The 24,348-nt window shown below is 38.1% G+C and overlaps 1 protein-coding gene across 5 annotated transcripts in view; it reads right to left on the bottom strand.

Moving 5' to 3' along the window:
* Positions 1 to 24,327, bottom strand: part of L2HGDH (L-2-hydroxyglutarate dehydrogenase) — a 52,877-nt gene extending 28,550 nt beyond the window's left edge. For 3 of the 5 annotated variants that reach the window (XM_060142820.1, XM_060142813.1, XM_060142825.1), the window contains exons 1-4: positions 24,116 to 24,313; positions 17,497 to 17,612; positions 16,665 to 16,816; positions 11,837 to 11,968 (exon numbers count right to left, since the gene is read on the bottom strand). In XM_060142820.1, the coding sequence (XP_059998803.1) occupies positions 11,837 to 11,968; positions 16,665 to 16,816; positions 17,497 to 17,612; positions 24,116 to 24,255 (540 nt within the window). In that variant the 5' untranslated portion in view covers positions 24,256 to 24,313. Of the gene's footprint in view, positions 1 to 11,836; positions 11,969 to 16,664; positions 16,817 to 17,496; positions 17,613 to 24,115 lie in introns of all 5 variants that reach the window. The other 2 variants (XM_060142804.1, XM_060142796.1) reach the window with 2 other exon arrangements.
* Between the last annotated feature and the right edge of the window lie 21 nt (positions 24,328 to 24,348).

The following is a 24,348-nucleotide window of genomic DNA, read 5'->3' as shown; positions in this document are numbered from 1 at the left end:
ACAGACTCCTAATCTCTTTATTTTTTTTTATACAGCAGGTTCTTATTAGTTATCCATTTTATACATATTAGTGTACACATGTCAATCCCAATCTCCCAATTCATCACACCACTAGCCCCGCCACCACTTTCCCCCCTGGGTGTCCATACGTTTGTTCTCTACATCTGTGTCTCAATTTCTGCCCTGCAAACCGGTTCATCTGTACCGTTTTTCTAGGTTCCACATACATGCGTTAATATACGATATTTGTTTTTCACTTTCTGACTTACTTCACTCTGTATGAGTCTCTGGATTCATCCACATCTCTACAAATGACCCAATTTCGTTTCTTTTTATGGCTGAGTAATATTCCATTGTATATATGTACCACATCTTCTTTATCCATTCATCTCTCGATGGGCATTTAGGTTGCTTCCATGTCTTGGCTATTGTAAATAGTGCTGCAATGAACACTGGGGTTCATGTGTCTTTTTTTTTTTTGAATTGAATTGAATTTTTTTTTTATACAGCAGGTTCTTATTAGTGATCAGTTTTATCCACATCAGTGTATACATGTCAATCCCAATCGCCCAATTCATCACACCACCATCCCCACCACCCTGCAGCTTTCCCCCCTTGGTGTCCATACGTTTGTTCTCTACATCTGCGTCTCAACTTCTGCCCTGCAAACTGGTTCATCTGTACCACTGTTCTAGGTTCCACATACATGTGTTAATATACGATATTTGTTTTTCTCTTTCTGACTTACTTTACTCTGTATGACAGTCTCTAGATCCATCCACGTCTCAACAAATGACCAAATTTCATTCCTTTTTATGGCTGAGTAATATTCCATTGTATATATGTACCACACCTTCTTCATCCATTCGTCTGTTGATGGGCATTTAGGTTGCTTCCATGACCTGGCTATTGTAAATAGTGCTGCAATGAACACTGGGGTGCATGTGTCTTTTTGAATTACGATTTTCTCTGGGTATATGCCCAGTAGTGGGATTGCTGGATCATATGGTAATTCTACTTTTAGTTTTTTAAGGACCCTCCATAGTGGCTGTATCAATTTACATTCCCACCAACAGTGCAAGAGGGTTCCCTTTTCTCCACACCCTCTCCAGCATTTGTTGTTTGTAGATTTTCTGATGATGCCCATTCTAACAGGTGTGAGGTGATACCTCATTGTAGTTTTGATTTGCATTTCTCTAATAATTAGTGATGCAGAGCAGCTTTTCATGTGCTCCTTGGCCATCTGTATGTCTTCTTTGGAGAAACATCTATTTAGGTCTTCTGCCCATTTCTGGATTGGGTTTTTATTTTTTTAATATTGAGCTGCATGAGCTGTTTGTGTATTTTGGAGATTAATCCTTTGTCTGTTGTTTTGTTTGCAAATATTTTCTCGCTTTCTGAGGCTCGTCTTTTCATCTTGTTTGTAGTTTTCTTTGCTTTGCAAGAGCTTTTAAGTTTCATTAGGTCCCATTTGTTTATTTTTGTTTTTATTTCCCTTACTCTAAGAGGTGGATCAAAAAAGATCTTGCTGTGATTTATGTGAAAGAATGTTCTTCCTATGTTTTCCTCTAAGAGTTTTACAGTGTCTGGTCTTATATTTAGGTCTCTAATCTATTTTGAGTTTATTTTTGTATATGGTGTTAGGGAGTGTTCTAATTTCATTCTTTTACACATAGCTGTCCAGTTTTCCCAGCACCACTTATTGAAGAGACTGTCTTTACTGCACTGTATATCCTTGCCTCCTTTGTCATAGATTAGTTGACCATAGGTGTGTGGGTTTATATCTGGGCTTTCTATCCTGTTCCATTGATCTATATTTCTGTTTTTGTGCCAGTACCACATTGTCTTCATTACTGTAGCTTTGTAGTATAGTCTGAAGTCAGGGAGTCTGATTCCTCCAGCTCCATTTTTTTCCCTCAAGACCACTTTGGCTATTCAGGGTCTTTTGTGTCTCCATACAAATTTTAAGATTTTTTGTTCTAGCTCTGTAAAAAAAATGCCATTGGTAATTTGATAGGGATTGCACTGAATCTGTAGATTGCTTTGAGGAGTATAGTTATTTTCACAATATTGAATCTTCCAACAAAACAGCATGGTATATCTCTCTATCTGTTTGTATCATCTTTAATTTCTTTTAACATTGTTTTATAGTTTTCTGCATAGAGGTCTTTTGTCTCCCTAGGTATTTTATTCTTTTTGTTGCAGTGGTAAATGGGAGTGTTTCCTTAATTTCTCTTTCAGATTTTTCATCATTAGGGTGTAGGAATGCAAGAGATTTCTGTGCAGTAATTTTGTATCCTGCAACTTTACCAAAATCATTGATTAGCTCTAGTAGTTTTCTGGTGGCATCTTTAGGATTCTCTATGTATAGTATCATGTCACCTGCAACAGTGACAGTTTTACTTCTTCTTTTCCAATTTGTATTCCTTTTATTTCTTTTTCTTCTCTGACTGCCGCGGCTAGGACTTCCAAAACTATGTTGAATGATAGTGGTGAGAGTGGACATCCTTGTCTTGTTCCTGATCTTAGAGGAAATGCTTTCAGTTTTTCACCATTGAGAATGATGTTTGCTGTGGGTTTTTGTATATGGCCTTTATTATGTTGAGGTAGGTTCCCTCTATGCCCACCTTCTGAAGAGTTATCATAAATGTGTGTTGAATTTTGTCAAAAGCTTTTTTGGCATCTATTGAGATAATCATATAGTTTTTATCCTTCAATCTGTTAATATGGTGTATCACACTGATTGATTTGCGTATATTAAAGAATCCTTGAATCCCTAGGATAAATCCCACTTGATCATGGTGTATGATCCTTTTAACATGTTGTTGGATTCTGTTTGCTAGTATTTTGTTGAGGATTTTTGCACCTATATTCATCAGTAATATTGGTCTGTAATTTTTTTTTGTAGTATCTTTGTCTGGTTTTGGTATCAGGGTGATGGATGGCCTCATAGCATGAGTTTGGGAGTTTTCCTTCTGCAGCTTTTTGGAAGAGTTTGAGAAGGATGGGTGTTAGCTCTTCTCTAAATATTTGACAGCATTCACCTGTGAAGCCATCTAGTCCTGGACTTTTGTTTGTTGGAAGATTTTTAATCACAGTTTCAATTTCATTACTTGTGATTGGTCTGCTCATATTTTCTATTTCTTCCTGGTTCAGTCTTGGAAGTTATACCTTTCTAAGAATTTGTCCATTTCTTCCATGTTGTCCATCTTATCAGCATAGAGTTGCTTGTAGTAGTCTCTTAGGATGCTTTGTATTTCTGCGGTGTCTGTTGTAACTTCTCCTTTTTCATTTCTAATTTTATTGATTTGAGTCCTCTCCCTCTTTTTCTTGATGAGTCTGGCTAATGGTTTATCAATTTTGTTAATCTTCTCAAAGAACCAGATTTTAGTTTTATTGATCTTTGCTATTGTTTTCTTTGTTTCTTTTTCATTTATTTCTGCTCTGATCTTTATGATTTCTTTCCTTCTGCTGACTTTGGGTTTTGTTTGTTCTTCTTCCTCTAGTTCCTTTAGGTGTAACGTTAGATTGTTGATTTGAGATTTTTCTTGTTTCTTGAGGTAGGCTTGTATTGCTATAAACTTCCCTGTTAGAACTGCTTTTGCTGCATCCCATAGGTTTTGGATTGTCGTGTTTTCATTGTCATTTGTGTCTAGGTATTTTTTGAGTTCCTCTTTGATTTCTTTAGTGATCTCTTGGTTATTTAGTAATGTACTGTTTAGCCTCCATGTGTCTGTGTTTTTTACATCTTTTTCCCTGTAATTGATTTCTAATCTTATAGCATTGTGGTCAGAAAAGATGCTTGATATGACTTCAATTTTTTAAAATTTACTCAGGCTTGATTTGTGACCCAGGATGTGATTTTTCCTGGGGAATGTTCCATGTGCAGTTGAGAAGAAAGTGTAATCTGCTGTTTTTTTGGATGGAATGTCCTATAAATAGCAATTAAATCTATCTGGTCTATTGTGTCATTTAAAGGTTGTGTTTCCTTATTAATTTTCTGTTTGGATGATCTGTCCATTGGTGTAAGTGAGGTGTTAAAGTCCTCCACTATTATTGTGTTACTGTCGATTTCCTCTTTTATAGCTGTTAGCAGTTGCCTTATCTATTGAGGTGCTCCTAAGTTGGGTGCATATATATTTATAATTGCTATATCTTTTTCTTGGATTGATCCCTTGATCATTACGTAGTATCCTTCCTTGTCTCTTGTAACATTCTTTATTTTAAAGTCTATTTTGTCTGATACGAGTATTGCTACTCCAGCTTTCTTTTGATTTCCATTTGCATGGAATATGTTTTTCCATTCCCTCACTTCAGTCTGTATGTGTCCCTAGGTCTGAAGTGGGTCTCTTGTACACAGCATATATATATATGGGTCTTGTCTTTATATCCATTCAGCAAGCCTGTGTCTTTTGGCTGGAGCATTTAATCCATTCACATTTAAGGTAATTATCAATATGTATGTTCCTATTACCATTTTCTTAATTTTGGGGGGTTTGTTTTTGTAGGTCCTTTTCTTCTCTTGTGTTTCCCACTTAGAGAAATTTCTTTAGCATTTGTTGTAGAGCTGGTTTGGTGGTGCTGAATTCTCTTAGCTTTTGCTTGTCTGTAAAGCCTTTGATTTCTCCATTTAATCTGAATGAGATCCTTGTCAGGTAGAGCAATCTTGGTTGTAGGCTCTCCCCTTTCATCACTTTAAATACGTCATGCCACTCCCTTCTGGCTTGTAGAGTTTCTGCTGAGAAATCAGCTGTTAACCTTATGGGAGTTCCCTTGTATGTTATTTGTCGTTTTTCCCTTGCTGCTGTCAATAATTTTTCTTTGTCTTTAATTTTTGCCAGTTTTTTTGCCAATTTGATTACTATGTGTCTCGGCGTGTTTCTCCTTGGGTTTATCCTGTGTGGGACTCTCTGTGCTTCCTGGACTTGGGTGGCTATTTCCTTTCCCATGTTAGGGAAGTTTTCAACTATAATCTCTTCAAATATTTTCTCAGGTCCTTTCTCTCTCTCTTCTCCTTTTGGGACCCCTATAATGCAAATGTTGGTGCATTTAATGTTGTCCCAGAGGTCTCATAGGCTGTCTTCATTTCTTTTCATTCTTTTTTCTTTATTCTGTTCTGCAGCAGTGAATTCCACCATTCTGTCTTCCAGGTCACTTATCCGTTCTTCTGCCTCAGTTATCCTGCTACTGATTCCTTCTAGTGTATTTTTCATTTCAGTTATTGTATTGTTCATCTCTGTTTGTTTGTTCTTTAATTCTTTTAGGTCTTCGTTAAACATTTCTTGCATCTTCTCGATCTTTGCCTCCATTCTTTTTCCGAGGTCCTAGATCATCTTCACTATCATTATTCTGAATTCTTTTTCTGGAAGGTTGCCTATCTCCACTTCATTTAGTAGTTTTTCTGGGGTTTTATCTTGTTCCTTCATCTGGTACATAGCCCTCTGCCTTTTCATCTTGTCTACCTTTCTGTGAATGTGGTTTTTGTTCCACAGGCTGCAGGATTGTAGTTCTTGCTTCTGCTGTCTGCCCTCTGGTGGATGAGGCTATCTAAGAGGCTTGTGCAAGTTTCCTGATGGGAAGGACTGGTGGTGGGTAGAGCTGGCTGTTGCTCTGGTGGGCAGAGCTCAGTAAAACTTTAATCTGCTTGTCTGCTAATGGGTGGGGCTGGGTCCCCTTCCTGTTGGTTGTTTGGCCTGAGGTGACCCAACACTGGAGCCTACCCGGGCTCTTTTGTAGGGCTAATGGCAGACTCTGGGAGGGCTCACGTCAAGGAGTACTTCCCAAAACTTCTGCTTCCAGTGTCCTTGTCCTCACGGTGAGACACAGCCACCCCCCACCTCTGCAGGAGACACTCCAACACTAGCAGGTAGGTCTGGTTCAGTCTCCTATGGGGTCACTGCTCCTTCCCCTGGGTCCCGATGTGCACACTACTTTGTGTGTGCCCTTTGAGAGTGGAGTCTCTGTTTCCCCCAGTTCTGTCAAAGTCCTGCAATCAAACCTCGCTGGCCTTCAAATTCTGACTCTCTAGGAATTCCTCCTCCCATTGCCGGACCCCCAGGGAAGCCTGACATGGGGCTCAGAAGCTTCACTCCAGTGGGTGGACTTCTGTGGTATAAGTGTTCTCCAGTTTGTGAGTCACCCACCCAGCAGTTATGGGATTTGATTTTATTGTGATTGCGCCCCTCCTACCATCTCATTGTGGCTTCTCCTTTGTCTTTGGATGTGGGGCATCTTTTTTGATGAGTTCCAGTGTCTTCCTGTCGATGATTTTTCAGCAGTTAGTTGTGATTCCAGTGCTCTCACAAGAGGGAGTGAGAGCACGTCCTTCTACTCTGCCATCTTGAACCAATCTCCTAATCTCTTTAATACTAGTGTATTTCCCCCTTAAGTATGGCATCAGTCTAAATAACCAGTTCTGCTATACACTGAATGTCTGTGTGCCTCCAAAATTCATATGTTGAAACCTAATGACCCATGTGACGGTATTTGGAGGTGGGGCCTTTCGGAAGTGATTAGGTCATGAGGATGGAGGCTTCATGAATGGGATTAGTGCCTTTATAAAAGAAACTCCAGAGAGTTCCCTTACCCCTTATGCCATGTGAGAACACAGCAAGAAGATGGTCTATGAACCAGGAAGTGGGTCCTCACCGGACATCAAATCTTCCAGAGCCTTGATCTCAGACTTCCAGCCTCTAGAACTGTGAGAAATAAATATCTGACATTTATAAGCTAACTGGTTCATGGTACTTTGTTGCAGCAGCCCCAACTGACTAAAACAAGCTCTTATTTGAGTTATTCACAAGCCTGGTTTGAAGACATCCTAGGATCTCTCTACAATGTTTTTAAATAGCCTATTTTACTCTGCAGAGGAATTGATATGGCTTAAAGGAAATAAACAGAATAAAATACTGGGTTACAAGCAAAGCATCAGGAAAGGGGGAAAATGTAAAGCAGGAGGAAAAGAACAAACATAACTAATTTATCTTAACAGATTTCATGAAAAGTCCCCAAGTATCTCAAACAAAACCAATTTGAATTCACTAGAATTACTGCTTAAATAAGCCCAAAATAACATCTACCACTTCTTGAGGATTAACATATGCTGGATGCCTTACATATATCACTGTATTTAATTCTCAGAACAACCTGCATTTTACGAATGAGGAGTCTGAGGTTTAGAACAATTTTAACCCACTCAAGGTAAACAGCTGTTAAATAGGCAGATATGAGATTTAAATTTATGTCTGTCTGGCTTCTCAGCCACCACATTCTGCTGCTCATCTTATGTCAGATCCTACTTTATGGAAAAAAAAAAAGACAGAATATAGTGAGATAAAATAAAGAATAATATGTCAAAATTCCCTCAAGTCTAGAAATTACTAACCTATGATATTCAAGAGTAGCAGAAAGAAATCAGATAGTCTAAAAATAACTATAAATAAGTGGTGTTGATGGTATCATGGTGAGCATAGCTGCCTTCCAATAATAAATATAAATAGCTTTGACCTCCCACCTCAAGGCTCCCCTCTCTCCCATGTCCAATTCCATCCTATGTACCAGAACTTGATTAACCTTCCTAAATTAGCACAGTTTGCATATCATTTTCTTGCCTAAATCCTTCAGTAGCTCCCTACTGTTAGATCAGGAGCTGGTAATCTTTTCTGTAAAGGGCCAGATAGTAAATATTTTTGCCCATGTGAGGTTTAGGATCTCTGTTTCAATTACTCGAGTTGGCTGTTTGGCACAAAAGCAGCCATAGACAACACATAAATGAATAAGTATGATTGTTCTCCAATAAAAATTTATTTGTGGACACTGAAATTTGAGTTTCATATAAGTTTCATGTGTCACAAAATATTATTCTTCTTTTAATTTTTTCAACCATTTAAAACAGCTTATAGGTCTTTAAAAACATGTGGTGGGCTGGATTTGGCCCACAGGCCATAGTTTGCCAATCCTGGCTTAAGACCGTGTAGCATTTGCCCAAAGCCTGAAAGAAATAGCCAAAATTAGATATTCAGTGAAGGTGTCTTCTTTTTTTAAAAAAATCAGTCATTCATTCACCATCTCAGAGAGATAAGAAATGCATGGGGAGAGGAAAAGGGAGAAGAAGACCTACTCCCACAAGTTAAACACTTTGATTATTCTGACTGAGTCTGAGGGGAGGGAAGGGTGAGGTTTTCTGGAGTTGAAGATGCTATGACTTTCTCTGCAGGAAGAACTCATTTAACACTGTTTGGATTCCTAGTCTCTTGGGAACTTTATACTAATTAATAAAATCAAATATTTTGATCTAACTTTAACTGCACAACTACAGATAACTTAAGGGAAAAAAATCTATTTCTATCTTGTCTTTTTGTGAAAGGATTTGAAGCAGCCTGTAAAAACAAACAAACAAGAAACACATACAAAACAATATATGCTAGCATTAAATATTGAGCCAGACAAGTATATGGGTTGGAAAGGAAGAAATAAGTTATTATTTGCAGACGACATGATTGTACATAGAAAATACAAAAGAATTGGGACTTCCCTGGTGGTCCAGTGGTTAAGACTCCACACTTCCACTGCAGGGGGCATGTGTTCGATCCCTGGTTGGGGAAGTAAGATCCCACATGCCATATGGTACGGCCAAAAAAACAAAAAAGAATTTATAGACAAACTATTAGAATCAATAATTGAATTCAACAACCAAGATGAATACATGGTCAAAAATCAATTTGATTTCCATATATCTGTAATGTATAAGTAGAAAATAAACTTTAAATAACAATACTATTTATGAGAGTATAAAAAATCAAATACCTAGAAATAAATCTAAGAGACATGTAAGACCTCTACACTGAAAACTGTAATACATTTTTTTCAATGAATTAAAGACTCAGATAAATGGAGTGATCCATGTTCATGGATTGGAAGATTCAATATCGTAAATATGTCAACTGTCTGCAAATATGTCAACCTACATATTCAGGGCAATCTCAATCGAAATCACAACAGGTTATCCTGTGGACTTTAGCAAATTAATTCTAAAATGTATATGGAAATGCAAAGATCCAAGAATAGGCAATACAATGTTGAAGAAGAACAAAATTGAAGGACTTACTCAACCGGATGTCTAGACCTATTGAAAAGCTATAGTAACTAAGACATTATGGTAGTGGTACAAGAAGAGACAACAGAAGAGAAGAGAGTCCAGACATAGAGCCCACCTATATATGGTCACCTGGTATCACAAAGGTAACACTGTAGTGCAGTGGGGAAATAATGGTCTTTCTGATAAATGGTGCTGGGCTAACTGGATATCTACATATGAGGGGAAAAAAGTGTACCTTGACCCCTATCTTATACCATAAACAAAAATCAATTCCAAATGGATCGTAGATCTAAATGCGAAAGGTAAAACAACATAGCTTTTAGAAAAAAAGCATAGGAGAATATCTTCCTGATGCTGAAATAGGCAGATTTCTCAGAGTACAAAAAAGCACTAAGCATAAAAGAGAAATATATGCATAAACTGATTGAATGATTACATTAAGACTAAGAACCTCTGTTCATCTAAAGACACTATTAAGAGTGAAAACACAAGCCACGGAGTCATAGAAGATATCTATTGTGTGTGTATGTATATATATATATATATATATATATATATATATATACACACACACAACAAAAGACACATATCCAGACTATATAATGAACTTATAAAATTAATAAGAATTAATAATTGTTAAGAAGGACAGTCAATCCAATAGAAAAATGGGCAAAGGACTTAGTTACTTCACAAAAGAAAATATCCAAATGGCCAGTAAACATATGAAAAGGTGTACAATTTTATGGGTCAACAGGGAAACTATAATATTATACTACTACATAGCCACCAGAATGGCTAAAATGAAAACAACAAACAACATTAAGTGTTGGTGAAGATAAGGAGCAACTGTAACTTTCATACACTGCTGATAAGAGTATTATTTGGGACAAATGCTATGGAAAACTCTTTGGCAGTACCTGCCACTGCCAGACATATATATAAATTATGACCATAATTTCCCTCCAAGGTATATCCCCAACGAAAGTGTGTACGTGTGTTCACCAAAATAGATGTGCTAGAATGTTCTTAGTAGCACTATTTGCAAGAGCTCCAAATTGGAAACTACCCAAAACGCCCAGCAACAGTATAAAGAACCATGCTATATTCATACAAAGGATTATTATACAGCAATGATAACAAATTATAACTACATGCAATAATATGGATGAATTTTATAAACAATACTGAATAAAAGAAGTCCAGACACAAACGAGCACATACTATATGATTCTGCTTACACAAAATTCAAAAATCTATGATGTAAAAGAACAGTGGTCATCCTTAAGGGAAAGGTAGTGTCTAGGAGGGGGCATGAGGGGAATTCTGAGAAGCTGGTAATGTTCTGTTTGTTGATCTGGATGATCACACTTAACAAAAATTCATCAAGCTGTATACATTTATGATTTTGGATGTATGCTGTGATTCAATAAAAAGTTCCAAAAAATCAGAGCATATAGAAAACAAAGGTGGAAAGATAAGATGAAACAAAGAGCAAATTTAGTACATGAAAATAAAAATGTATGCTTAATGCTCTAGATATTTGGCAAGAGTAGGGCACAAATGTGTTTCTGCTTAGAGCCAAGGCAAACAGGACAATACAGTTAAAGAATTCAGTGTCCATCGATAAAAACAAGCCAATTGTGCTCAGGAAAAACAAAATTATTCTTAGAACTGGAGTCTGAAATTTATCCTGAGTGTTCTCAGAGAGATGTTGTTTGACAGTGAACCTATGTCCTCAACCACCTCCTTATAGTAGAGGCCTCAGTGAGGGACACAATGACTTTCTCCATAGGCTGATGCCATAAAACCAAAACACAACTCAAGGAGAGTAATCTGGGGTCAAGAAGTAGGATGGGGAGAGAAAAACACTACAGTGTAGGTGTACTACAATCTGATGGTCTGGAGAGATGTACAAGAATGAATGGTCTACATATCATCCAGGCTCTCTCCCTTAAATAGTGTTTCTCTAAAGCAAGCTTTTGATAAGCACTGCCTGACAGTGAGTTCAAGGTCACACTCGCTAAGACAGGTACCCACAGTCCAGCTATTGGAATATGTCATTAAAACACTGGGGAATGGGGAACAGGAGATACAGCAATTCATTGGAACAATCAGTGGAATGAGAGTTGGACGGATAGCCTCTAAAAGGCTATCAAGGGAAGTTGATATGCAGAGTAACTATTATATTATTATTCGTGTTTCTATCACAAATACAAGAAAGAAGATCTGGTTTTCCCCACAGCATGTTTTAAGCCAGAAACTCTATAACCTACCCTCCTGAAACAGATCCAATATTGTAGCCACCCTCCTCAAAAATTTTTAGTGGCTACCTATGCCTACTGGATAAACTTCAAAGTTATCAGCATGGATATGATATCAAGCCCTTTATGTGGGCTGATTCTGCCTTCCCAGTCTCATCTATTATCTCTTGCTACACACCCTATGATCCAACCACATCTCACCACTCAGTGGTTTCCAAACATGCCATAGAGTCTCAGACCTCCTCTTGCTTTTGCCTATGTTTTTCAGGACCTGGTAGTTTCTTGTAGAAAAAGAAGAAATCAGGTGTCCAGAGTTTGTGGCAATGCCCTCTTGTGTCTGTCACCTTAATGCTTCTGTAACAGGATTATTTAACTGTCTTTATGATTCCTTCTTCCTATAAACTCACCCTCAGCCTCCATGTCACAGGACTGAGCCCTATCCCTGTGAGCCTGTGTGTGGGGTTAGTGAATCACTTACCCTACAATATGGCTCCTTCTTTTTTATGTCCTCTTGCTGGATCAGCCTCAGGTCCTGGACACCATTCTGCAGGCCTCTCTCATACAGGGCCTTAAGTCTGGGAATTTCTTCTTGTTCAACAGCTACTATAAGCTTAAGAAGAAAAAAGATAAAGAACATGAATAGAGTTAAATATATCATCAGCTATGATAGATAAAATCAATAGAAAATCATAAATTAGTGTATGATTCAAATTGGGTTGATTTTTTTAAACTGTTTTTGCTTCATGTATCTACTTCTCCCTTTCTTCATGACTTCACTTTCTTCCTCCACCAAAAAAATTTGTCTTAAGACTGCATTAAAACAAAGGTGAGATGTAGCCTCAATTGTCACATCTGCTATGATGGTTGCTACATGCACCTTGGCCAGAAGTATCGCCATCACTCCCTCAATCCCAGAGGGGAAAGAAGCACAGGTTGCTTAGTCTTTACATTAAAAACCAAACAAAAAACAAAAGCGAAACAAAACTAAACAAAACCCAGTGCATCAGAAAGACAGGCAATATTCAGTATAATGGAATGTCACTAACAGAAAACTATTTTATTTTTTGGAATAAAGTACATTTCAAAGTATTTACTAATGCATTCTGTTGCAGAGGAGAAAAACAGAAAATTCATCAAGACTCTTTTTCTGTTTATTTCTGGGCAAAGTATCTGTTTGAGGTAGTTTCTTACTTAACAGCTACCAGCAAAGGAAAGCACAGATAATATTCACAAATACATCAGAATTCAAAAATCACTATTTCATAGCAAGGAGTCAACCGAACTCCATAAAGTAATACTTTTAATCAAGGTGTAAAGGTTATTTAAATCAACAAATAATTAACCTTAAAAATATACGTGGAATCATAGGGCACTATCAAGAAAGTGAAAAGATAACCCACTGAATGGGAGAAAATACTTGCAAATCATTATCGCTGATAAGGCTCTAATATGCAGAATATATAAAGAACTCTTTAGAAACTCTGTACAAACTTCCAAATATAAAATAAACAAGTCATAGGGATGTAATGTACAGCATGGTGACTATAGTTAATAATTGTGTATTGCATATTTGAAAGTTGCTAAGAAAATAGATCTTATAAGTCCTCATCACAAGAAAAAAAATACTTTTTCTTACTGTGAATGGTGACAGATGTTAACTAGACTTATGGTGGTGATCATTTCACAATACATATACATGAAACTAATAATAATATTATATGTTAGTCATACCTCAATTTAAAGAAATAAAAGGACTTCAAACTTGGGAAAAAAAAAAAAGAAGTTGGGGAGGGGCAGACACTCAGAGGCACAAATCAGTGACTGAACCAGGAAAACTCTGAAATCAGGTCATTAAGTCACATTGACACTGTTGTGGCCTGGAAGCAGCAATCTGTAAATTAACACCTGGAGCTGAGCTGAGATGGATTAGAAACACTGATGTGATTTGATGTGAAGAGGGAATATGAAGTAGTGTTCAAGGCTCCAGAAAGAAGTAGGGGTTACAGAGCTCAAAATCATCCTATGGGTAGGCATGGGGCATGGTATGTTTCTCAATGGTGGATGTTATGGATGTTGTCTGGTTCCTTTGGCTTAAAGGATTAAAAAAACAAAAACAAAAAAACCCCTCATAACTCAACCATAAAAACTGTAAATACAGTTTTATATCTTGCTTTTTTTACTTAACACTATATCAGGACCATTTTCCCACATCATTAAAAAAAAAAATCTTCATAGCATCTTTAATGGTGACAATGAACTTTTATTCTTAAAAATTACATGAAGAAGAGTTATAAGGAAATATTATGAACAGCTGTATGCAACAAATTAGATAATCTATATGAAATGGGAAAATTCTTAAAAAGACACAAACTTCTGAAACTGACTCAAGAAGAAAAAGAGTATCTGAATAGACCCATAACAATGGAATTAGTAACTGTAAAGGCTCAGGCCTCATGAATGCTACCAAATGTTTAAAGAAGAATTAATACCAATTCTTCATAAACTCTTCCAAAAAACAGAAGAGAAGGGAACACTTCCTAATTCTATAAGGCCAGTTAACACTCAAACGAGACACAGATATCAAAAGAAAACAAACCTGCATATCAATATCCCTTATGAGTATTGATATAAAAATTCTGAACAAAATACTAGTATATTGAGTGCAGCAACATATAAAAAGGATTATATACCATGACCAAGTGGGATTCATTGCATGAATGCAAGATCTATTTAACATCCAAAAGTCAATTAATGTAATAGATTCATATGAATAGAATAAAGGACAAAACCACATGACTGCCTCAAGAGACATAGAAAAGGCATTTGAGAAAATCCAACACCTATTCATGATTAAACTCAACAAACTGCAGGTAAAAAGGAACTTCCTCAGTCTGATAAAGGGCATCCACAAAAAACCCACAGCTATCATTATACTTAATAGTGAAAGACTGAATGCTTTCTCCCTAAAATCAAGAACAACACAAAGATATCCACTTTCACTACTTTTATTCAACATTGTATTAGAGATTCTACCCAGGTAAATTAGGCAAGAAAAAAAGTAAAACTATCTTATTTGCAGATGACATGATCCTGCATATAGAAAATCCTAAGGAATCCACACACACACACACGAAAAACTATTAGACTAAAAAACGAGTTCACCAAAGTTGAAGGATAAAGATCAATACACAAAAATCAATCATATTCTATACATTAGCAATGAATAAACCAAACTGAAATTAAGAAAACAATTCCCCTCACAAAAGCATCAGAAAGAATAAAATATCAAGGAATAAAATTACAAAAGAAGTGCAAGACCTGTAAAATGAAAAATGTTTTTAAATTGTTGAAAGAAATTAAAGAAGATCTAAATAAGTGGGAAGACATCCCAAGTTCATGGTTTGCAAAATTTAATATTGTTAAGATGGCAATACTCCCCAAACTGATCTATAGATTCAATATAATCGCTCGCTAACAAAAATCCCAGCTGCCTTTTTTGGAGAAACTGACAAACTGACCCTAAAATTCATATGGAAATGCAAGGGACCCAGAATAGCCAAAACACTCTTGAAAAAGAACAAAGTTGGAGGACTCACACTTACTGATTTCAAAAAATAAAGAGCTACAGTAAACAAGATAGTGTGGTACTGGCATAACGATAGACACACATCAATGGAATGGAATTGAGAATCCTAAACAAACCTTCTTACACTTATGCTCAACTGATTTTTGATACAGGTGCCAAAACAATGTAGAAAGAATATTTTTTTCAACAAATGGTGCTGAGACAACTGGATATCCACATGCAAAAGAATGAAGTTGGAACTCTTCCTCACACCATATACCAAAATTAATTAAAAAGTGAACCTAGGGCTTCCTTGGTGGCACAGTGGTAGAGAGTCCACCTGCCGATGCAGAGGACACGGGTTCGTGCCCCGGTCCGGGAGGATCCCACATGACGTGGAGCGGCTGGGCCCGTGAGCCATGGCCGCTGAGCCTGCGCGTCCGGAGCCTGTGCTCCGCAACAGGAGAGGCCACAACAGTGAGAGGCCCGCATACCGCAAAAAAGAAAAAAGTGAACCTACGCTGGAGGAATACGTGTAGGGGTAGAAGCTCTGCTTCCGGTGGTGGGGTCTGGGGAAGGGGCAGTAGGCCATCTGAAAAGGTGGTAAGAAGCACCTGAAGCAGCCCAAGAAGCAGGCCAAGAAGTTGGATGAGGATGATAAGGCATTCAAGCAGAAACAAAAAGAGAAGCAAAAGAAACTTGAGGCTGCAAGGAAGGCCCTCCTGGCGACAGCTGGAATTAAGAAATCTGTCAAAAAGTAAGCTGTTCCTAGTGCCAGAGGCAATGGTGATCCTTAATTCCATTCCTGTTTAAATAACTGGATTCCCTGCCATAACATCTGTTGCCACCTATAGATACGATCATTACTATTGCTATTATTTTATTTAAAAATATATATATATTTTAATATTTTAGTAATATTTTAGTAAATATCATATAGCTGATAAGGGATATTTATATATCCAGAATATATAAATAACACATACAAATCAACAATAAAAAGACAAAGAACTCAATTTTGAAATGAGCAAAAGATTTGAATAGATACTTCTCCAAAGAAGATAAATGAATGGCCAATAAGTATATGAAAAGATGCTTAACATCATTAATTACTATGTTTAATTACATAAAAACCACAATGATATAGCACTTCACATCCTCTAGGATAGCTAAAATGAAACAGACAGTAACAGGTGTTCATGAGGATGTGAGGATATTGGAATCCTCATTAACTGCTGATGGGGACGTAAAATAGTACAGCACTTTGGAAAACAGTTTCACACTTCCTCAAAATGTTAAACATGTAGTTACCATATGACCCAGCAACTCCACTCATAGGTATATACCTGACAGAAATGAAAACATAGGTCCATACAAAAACTTGTACATAAATGTCCATAGCAGCATTATTCATAGTAGCCAAAAAGTGGAAACAACCCAAATGTCCATCAACTGATAACTGGATAAACAAAATGTGGTATACCAGTACAATGGAGTATAAGGAGGAATGAAGTACTGATTCATGCCACAAGATGAACGAACCTTGAAAACACTATGCCAAGTGAAAGAAGCCGATCACAAAAGACAACATATTGTATGATCCCATTTATATGAAACATCTAGATTTTGCAAATTACATAGATACAGAGAAAGAAAAGCCAGGCATTTTTTAAATCAACATTTAAGATTACTAAGTAAATGCTATTTATAAATAAGTCAAGGCCCTAGTAAAATGCCATACCTTGCCACATTGCTTGTAGGAAATTCCCTTTTGGTTACAGTACTCATAGATGAGGGCTGCGCCTTGTACACATAACTTAGCTTTCAGAGATTCAGGTTTATAATAAATTCCACTATGTATGACACCACTGTTATGTCCAGTCTGATGAATAGCTATGGAACAAGAGAAACAGGTTAAGAGAAACTACATGACTCATTCAAAACTTAAGAAGTGGGGGAATACACTTACAGTTGAAGCTATTAGAGACCGCTATTTAAAATTCTGTCTGAGTTTGTTCTTATAGTCAGAGCACTTCTAGCCTCCCGTAGCAGCCAACCATGGTGTCTGTGTCACATCCCTCCAGCCCATCTCTGACTTCTGCTACAACTTTGGTGCACAAACCGCCCCCCTCACCACAAGCAAACCGCTTCAAGGGTCCACTACAGCTCTCTGCCTTCTGCTCCAGGGCCTTTTCTAATATTTGGGGGAACAGGGACTCAACACCCCATGGACAATCCTCAACCAAAGGGACAGAAGCTGATGGATAAATGAGCACAATCCTGGGAAACATTAGGTAGCTCCTCGAGGGCTCAGTGGAATTAAGCTCCCAGCTGCAACCTAGATAACGCGCCCTCACAAGGTTTTTCCTCCTTCCCTGTTTACTCTCCCCACCTCCTCACTCCTGCCTCCTCGAATAACCTTGAAAAAAATCACCTACACCCAAATCCTAGTCCTAGACTCTGCTTTCTAAAGAATCCAAACTGGGACACTAACATCGACATTCAGCATGAAAGATGTAGAACTGACAAAATGAGCAGGTGCTCAGGTTAAGCAACACTGAGAACATACATACCTAAATCTTTCTCCTTTTCCAGAACACCAATGGAAAGAGCTGGATGTCGCAGGATGAGCGCTCTGGCAGAGGCAAGCCCCACAATTCCGCCACCAATAATGACTACATCAAATGAGCTTTAAGAGAAAGCCACCTTTAAAGTAATGCATGTTTACAATAGACTTTATCAAACTTGACAGTTTCATCATCAACTGACAAAGTATTAATTAGTAATCATTAAAATCAAATGTTTATTGGGCTTTGTGACATTTGGCTTTATACTAACGAAGAAACCTTTAAAAGTCACATGCATGTATAATTAGCTACAGCCAGCAGGCAGAGTGTCTAGTTGCCCAAGCTGCTCTAAGTCTCTATAATACTCTGCCCAACCTGGCTACATCAGTGGTTACTCTGTTAACTATCACACTCTCTCCTCTACCATCTATTCGTTAAAAATTCAGGTGCAATATTCTTGAGGATAAGTTAACATTAAGTCTTTAACACCTAGTGTACAAAAATTTATAATTTTTTTATTCTGCTGAGAAGGAAACAGTCAGTGAGAACATCAAACTTAAGGAAATAAGTGGTCCAGAAACGGGCTCAGAACCAGTTTTAGCCATAACTCTGATTATATAATCATTTAAAAAATTAGAAAGAGTATGTATAGTTTATCTAAATCTAAAATGAGAAGCTTAAAAGATTACCACAAGCACTGATCTCGTGGTCAACAAATCTAGGTTTTACAGGAACGTGGCCTATCTTGCTTCTTCACTCCATTTATGTTTTTTCACCCCCTCCTGCATTATATTATTTCGATCTAAATCTTAAACATCATCTGTAAATATTTCAATATGTTATTTCTAAAATGGCTCTTTAAAAACACACACACAGGGCTTCCCTGGTGGCGCAGTGGTTGAGAGTCCACTCTGCCGATGCGGGGGACACAGGTTCGTGCCCCGGTCCAGGAAGATCCCACATGCCACGGAGCAGCTGGGCCCATGAGCCATGGCCGCTGAGCCTGCGTGTCCGGAGCCTGTGCTCCGCAACAGTGAGAGGCCCGCATAACGCAAAAACAAACAAACAAACAAAACACACACAATGTCATTATTCTAACAAAAAAATTCAGTTTTTAAATATCATCAAATATTCACAATAAAACTTTTAGAAGAAAACATAGGAGAAAATCTTTGGTATTTAGGGCTACTTGAAGAGCTCACACCAAAACCATGACCCATAAAAGAAAAAAAAATGATAAACCGGACTTCATCAAAATTAAAAACTTTTGCTCTGCGAAAGACTCTGTTAAGAGGATAAGAAGATAATGAACAAACTGGGAGAAAACACTTGCAAACCATATATCTTACAAAGGACACATTTCTCAAATATATATTAAGAACTCTAAAAATAAACAACTCAAGACTTCCCTGGTGGCTCAGTGGTTAAGAATCCACCTACTAATGCAGGGGATATGGGTTCGAGCCCTGGTCCGGGAAGATCCCACATGCTGCAGAGCAACTAAAGCTGTGCACCACAACTACTGAGCCTGCGCTCTAGAGCCCACGAGCCACAACTACTGAGCCCGCGTGCGACAACTACTGAAGCCCGCGTGCCTAGAGCCCGTGCTCTGCAACAAGAGAAGCCACTGCAATGAGAAGCCCGCGCACCACAATGAAGAGTAGCCCCTGCTCTCTGCAACTAGAGAACGCCCGCGCACAGCAATGAAGACCCAACGCAGCCATAAATAAATAAATAAATAAATTTATTAAAACAAGTCATTTAGAGAATAGGCAAAAGATATGAACAAACATTTCATCAAAGAGGACAGATATATAGATGGCAAATAAGTATATGAAAATATGTTCAATACCTTTAGTCATTAGGAAAATGCAAACTAAAACTACAATGAGACATCACTACACCCCTATGAGAATGGCTTTTTTTTTTTTTTAAAATGGTAACAACAAACACTGGTGAGGATGAGAGGAACTGGATCAACTCACACGTTACCGGTAGGAATGTAAAATAGTACAGCCACTCTGGAAAAACAGTATGGCAGTTTCTTAAAAAACTAAACATGTGCTTACTACATGTCTTAGCAACTGCACTCTTTGGCATTTATCCCAGAGAAATGAAAACTTAACGTTCCTACAAAAATCTGTACATAAGTGTTCATAACAGCTTTATTCATAATAGCCAAAAACTGAAACAGCCCAGATACCATTCAACTGGGGAGTGGTTAAACAAACTGCAATACATCCATATCATAGACTGCTACTCAACAATTAAATGGAACCCACTATCAACACAGGCAACACCTTAGATAGATCGCAAGGACATTATGCTGCATGAAAAAAGCCAATCTAAAGGGTTACATACTGTGTGATTCCACTTATATAACATTTTCAAACTGACAAAATTATAGAGCTGAAAAATAGATTCGTGGTTGCCAAAGGTTAGAAAGGGTGGAGAAATGGGATGTGAATATAAAGGGGTAGGTAACACAATCTCTGTATTGATGGAACATTTCTGTTTCTTAATTGTGGTGGCAGTTACACATATTAACACATGCGGTTAAATTGCATAGTAACACACACAAAAATGAGTGCATGTAACAGCAAAGGAAATCACAAACAAAATGAAAAGACAATCCACAGAATGGGAGAAAATATTTGTAAATGATGCAACCAACAAGGGATTAGTCTCCAAAATTTACAAACAGCTCATGTGACTCAATATCAAAAAAACAAACAACTCAATCAAAAATTGGGCAGAAGAGCTAAATAGACATTTCTCCAAAGGAGACATATAGATGGCCAACAGGCACAAGAAAAGATGCTCAACATCGCTAATTATTAGAGAAATGCAAATCAAAACTACAATGAGATATCACCTCACGCCAGTCAGAATGGGCATCATCAAAAAATCTACAAACAATAACTGCTGGAGAGGGTGTGGAGAAAAGGGAACCTTCTTGCACTGTTTGTGGGAATATAATTTGGTACAGCCACTATGGAGAACAGTGTGGAGGTTCCTTGAAAAACTAAAATAGAACTACCATATGACCCAGCAATCCCACTACTGGGCATGTATCTGGTGAAAAACATGGTTCAAAAGAATACATGCACCCCAATGTTCATTGCAGCGCTGTTTACAATAGCGAGACATGGAAGCAACCTAAATGTCCAACGACAGATGAATGGATAAAGATGTGGTACATATATAAAATGAAATACTACTCAGCCATTAAGAAGAATGAAATAATGTCATCTGCAGCAACATGGATGGACCTGGAGATTATCATACTAAGTGAAGTAAATCAGACAGAGAAAGATAAATATCATATGATATTGCTTATATACAGAATCTAAAAAAAAGGATACAACTTATTGTATGAACTTATTTACAAAGCAGAAACAGACTCACAGACTTAGAGAACAAACTTATGGTTACCAGGGGGCAGGGTCGGGGGAGGGAGGGAGTTTGGAATTGACATGTACACACCGCTACATTTAAAACAGATAACCAACAAGGACCTTCTGTATAGCACCGGGAACATTGCTTAATATTCTGTAATAAGCTAAATGGGAAAAGAATTTGAAAAAGAATAGATACATGTATATGTATAACTGAATCACTTTGCTGCACACCTGAAACTAACACAACATTGTTAATCAACTATGCTCCAATATAAAATGTAAATTTAAAGAAACATGAATTCACTTGAAATCAGATTTCTAAACTGTGACACTGAAATCAAGAAGTCAATGGAGCATTATTTTCAAGGAGAAAAAAAGGACTTCTAACCTAGAGTTAAACTATCTCTTTTATTTTTTTTTAATTTATTATTTAGTTGTTTTTATTTTTGGCTGTCTTAGGTCTTCGTTGCTACACACGGGCCGTCTCTAGTTGCGTTGAGCGGGGGCTACCCTTTGTTGCGGTGTGCGGGCTTCTCATTGTCGTGGCTTCTCTTGTTGTGCAGCACGGGTTCTAGGCGTGTGGGCTTCAGTAGTTGTGGCACATGGGCTTAGCTGCTCCACGGCATGTGGGATCTTCCGTGCCAGGGCTCAAACCCATGTCCCCTGCATTGGCAGGTGGATTCTTAACCACTGCACCACCAGGGAAGCCCAAACTATCCCATTTAAATATGAGGATTCAATAAAGCTATTCTTGGGTAAACAAGGCTACAGGAACTTTAACATGCAAGAGACACTCCTAAAAATACTCCTGGACCAAAAATTAATGAGTTAACAACTCAAGAAGTTAAATATAATAAAGAAAAACAAACATATAAACATGTATATATAATATATAAAACATATATATAACAAAATATAATAAAGAAGAAAAATCTTTTATTTGAAAAGATTTATAATGTAGACAAACCTCTGGCAAGAGTAATGGGGGAAAAAGTGAGATGACACAAATAAATAAAACAGAATAATAAAGAAAAAATACGTAAAGACACAACAAGGATCTTAAACATAATCAAAGAGTATCATGGAGATCTATATGCTAATAAATTTGATAACATAGATGAAACGGGGTGGGGGACTCCTCGGGCAAAATTACTGAGGCATAAAGAAATAGAAATTTTGAATCAATCACTATAAATTAAAATAGTCATCAAAAGCTTTCTATCTAAACACACACACACATACATTTTACCAAACTTTCAAGGAACGGATAATCTCTATCATCAAAGATATTCCAGAAAAATTTAAAGGGTTGAGAACTCCCTAACTCATTTTATGAAGCACATATGAACCAGGTTCCAAAACTGGATAAGAAGTACAAAGAAGCATCTTCTATACCAGTAAGATCCAACTGAAAGAATAATATAAAATAAGATACTATTTACAGCAACAAAGCAATAAGGGAATCAAAGAATTAACCTAAGAAAAAAGAACTTCACAGAGAAAAATTTTAAACTCTATTAAATAACAAATGAGGGACTTCCCTGGTGGCGCAGCGGTTAATAATCCACCTGCCAATGCAGGGGACACGGGTTCCAGCCCTGGTCCAGGAAGATTCCCACATGCCGCAGAGCAACTAATCCCGTGCGCCACAACTACTGAAGCCCGCGGGCCTAGAGCCCGTGCTCCGCAACAAGAGAAGCCACCGCAATGAGAAGCCCGCGCACCACAACAAAGAGTAGCTCCTGCTCTCCGCACCTAGAGAAAGCCCCTGCGCAGCAATGAAGACCCAATGCAGCCAAAAAAATCAACAAATAAATAAACTTTAAGTAACAAATGAGTATGCATAAATGAAAAGATATGCCAAGTTCATGGATGGGAAAACTCAAAATTATAAAGAAGTAAATCTCCCCCAAATCTATCTACCTAATTTCAATAATATTTTCAAAATAATATTTTAAGATACTAAATGTTATATAGAATAAAGGTCTATAAGTAGTAAAGCAATTTAAAAAAAACAAACAAGTGCAAAACTTCTAAAACTGATGAAAATCTGAATAAGGCCGGTGGATTGTGCTAATGTCAATTTCCTGGTTTGATACTGTTATTACAGTTATGTAAGGTGTTGCTGGGGTAAATTGGGTGAAGAAGGGTACATGAGAGCTCTCTGTTCTTTTGCAACTTCCTATGGATCTATAATCATTTCAAAATAAAAAGTATAAAAAGGAAAAATAAAAAGTATAAACAAAACCTTCACTAACCTTACCTTTCTTCCCTTAAAAAAAGGTTCCCAAAAGAGCTGTCTACAAACCCCCACGATGAATCACAAATCCTATCCCACTCTAATCCCCCTCCAATCCACTAATACACAGCAGCCAGAATCAACTTCAGAAACATCAACATTTAATCACTTCTTTAAAACCCTTTAAAAGCCTCCCAGTGCTCTTAGAATAAAACTTCACGTGTATTTAAAACAGAAACTGTGCTGTGATGTAGCCCCTCTCCGATGTCATTCCACACCATCTCTGCTCCGCTAAGCTCTAGTCACACTCATCTTGCCCACATTCTAGTTCCCGAAACAGCCAAGACCTTTCCAGCTTTGAAACCTTCGCATAAACCATTCCCTCTACAGAGAGCAGAGAAAAACAGTAGTGGCGAATGTGGTCTCCAAACTTCAAATCACAGGGCGCTGAATTTTGCAGGGTTTAATTAGCAACTAACTGAGCTGCTTCTCACAGGGGCAACTCTATGCAGCATGCGTGTGCCAGGAACTGATTGATATAAGACTGGTTTTAGATCTTCCAAGTAACATCAGGAAGGCCAGCGAATAAACAGCATATTTGATTGCTTACAGTGTGTTAGGTCCTTTAATCCTCAAAACGACCACTTAACGCGAAAGACTAGGATCCTATTCACAACTGAGCTTTTAAGGAGCTTAACTAACCCGCCCAGAGTTGAATAGGAAGTGGTGGGGTGGTATTCAGAGCCAGAACTGTTCTTGACCTCTACCCAACACTGCCTTTCTTATTCTTTTCCTCTCGCCCACAAACCTACAGATGATCCAAGCAGGTAGCTCCTGGCACCATAGGTTGGAGCCCGGGATTCACAGGATCCCGACCCTCTCCCACGCCGAGGACAGGAAAGTAGCGCAAGGGCAGAGGTCCAGCACGAGGCACCTCTGAGAGAAGCAGCGCAGACCGCGGGGGGTCGGGCCAGCGGCTACTCACCTGGTGCTGGCTCTGCGGCCACCTTGGCACAACAGCCAGGGCTTCCCCGGCGCGGGCGCGCACGCCGCGGAGAAGCCCCCGGGAAACCCCCCGCGGGCCAGTCCGCAGACACTGCCTAGGTAACGTAGCGCTGGCACCATCGCCTGCGCCTCCTCCCCTGCCTCAAGCCCCAGGAGCCGGCCCTTGAGCCCTACTCTGCCCAGGTCCAGGCGCTCTCTAGCCCCGCCCCCAGG

This window comes from Lagenorhynchus albirostris, chromosome 1 (assembly GCF_949774975.1).
Source record: "Lagenorhynchus albirostris chromosome 1, mLagAlb1.1, whole genome shotgun sequence".
In the NCBI taxonomy this organism is placed as follows: domain Eukaryota; kingdom Metazoa; phylum Chordata; class Mammalia; order Artiodactyla; family Delphinidae; genus Lagenorhynchus; species Lagenorhynchus albirostris.
The sequence above is the reverse complement of the archived record's forward strand: the minus strand, read 5'-3'. Positions and strand labels throughout refer to the sequence as shown.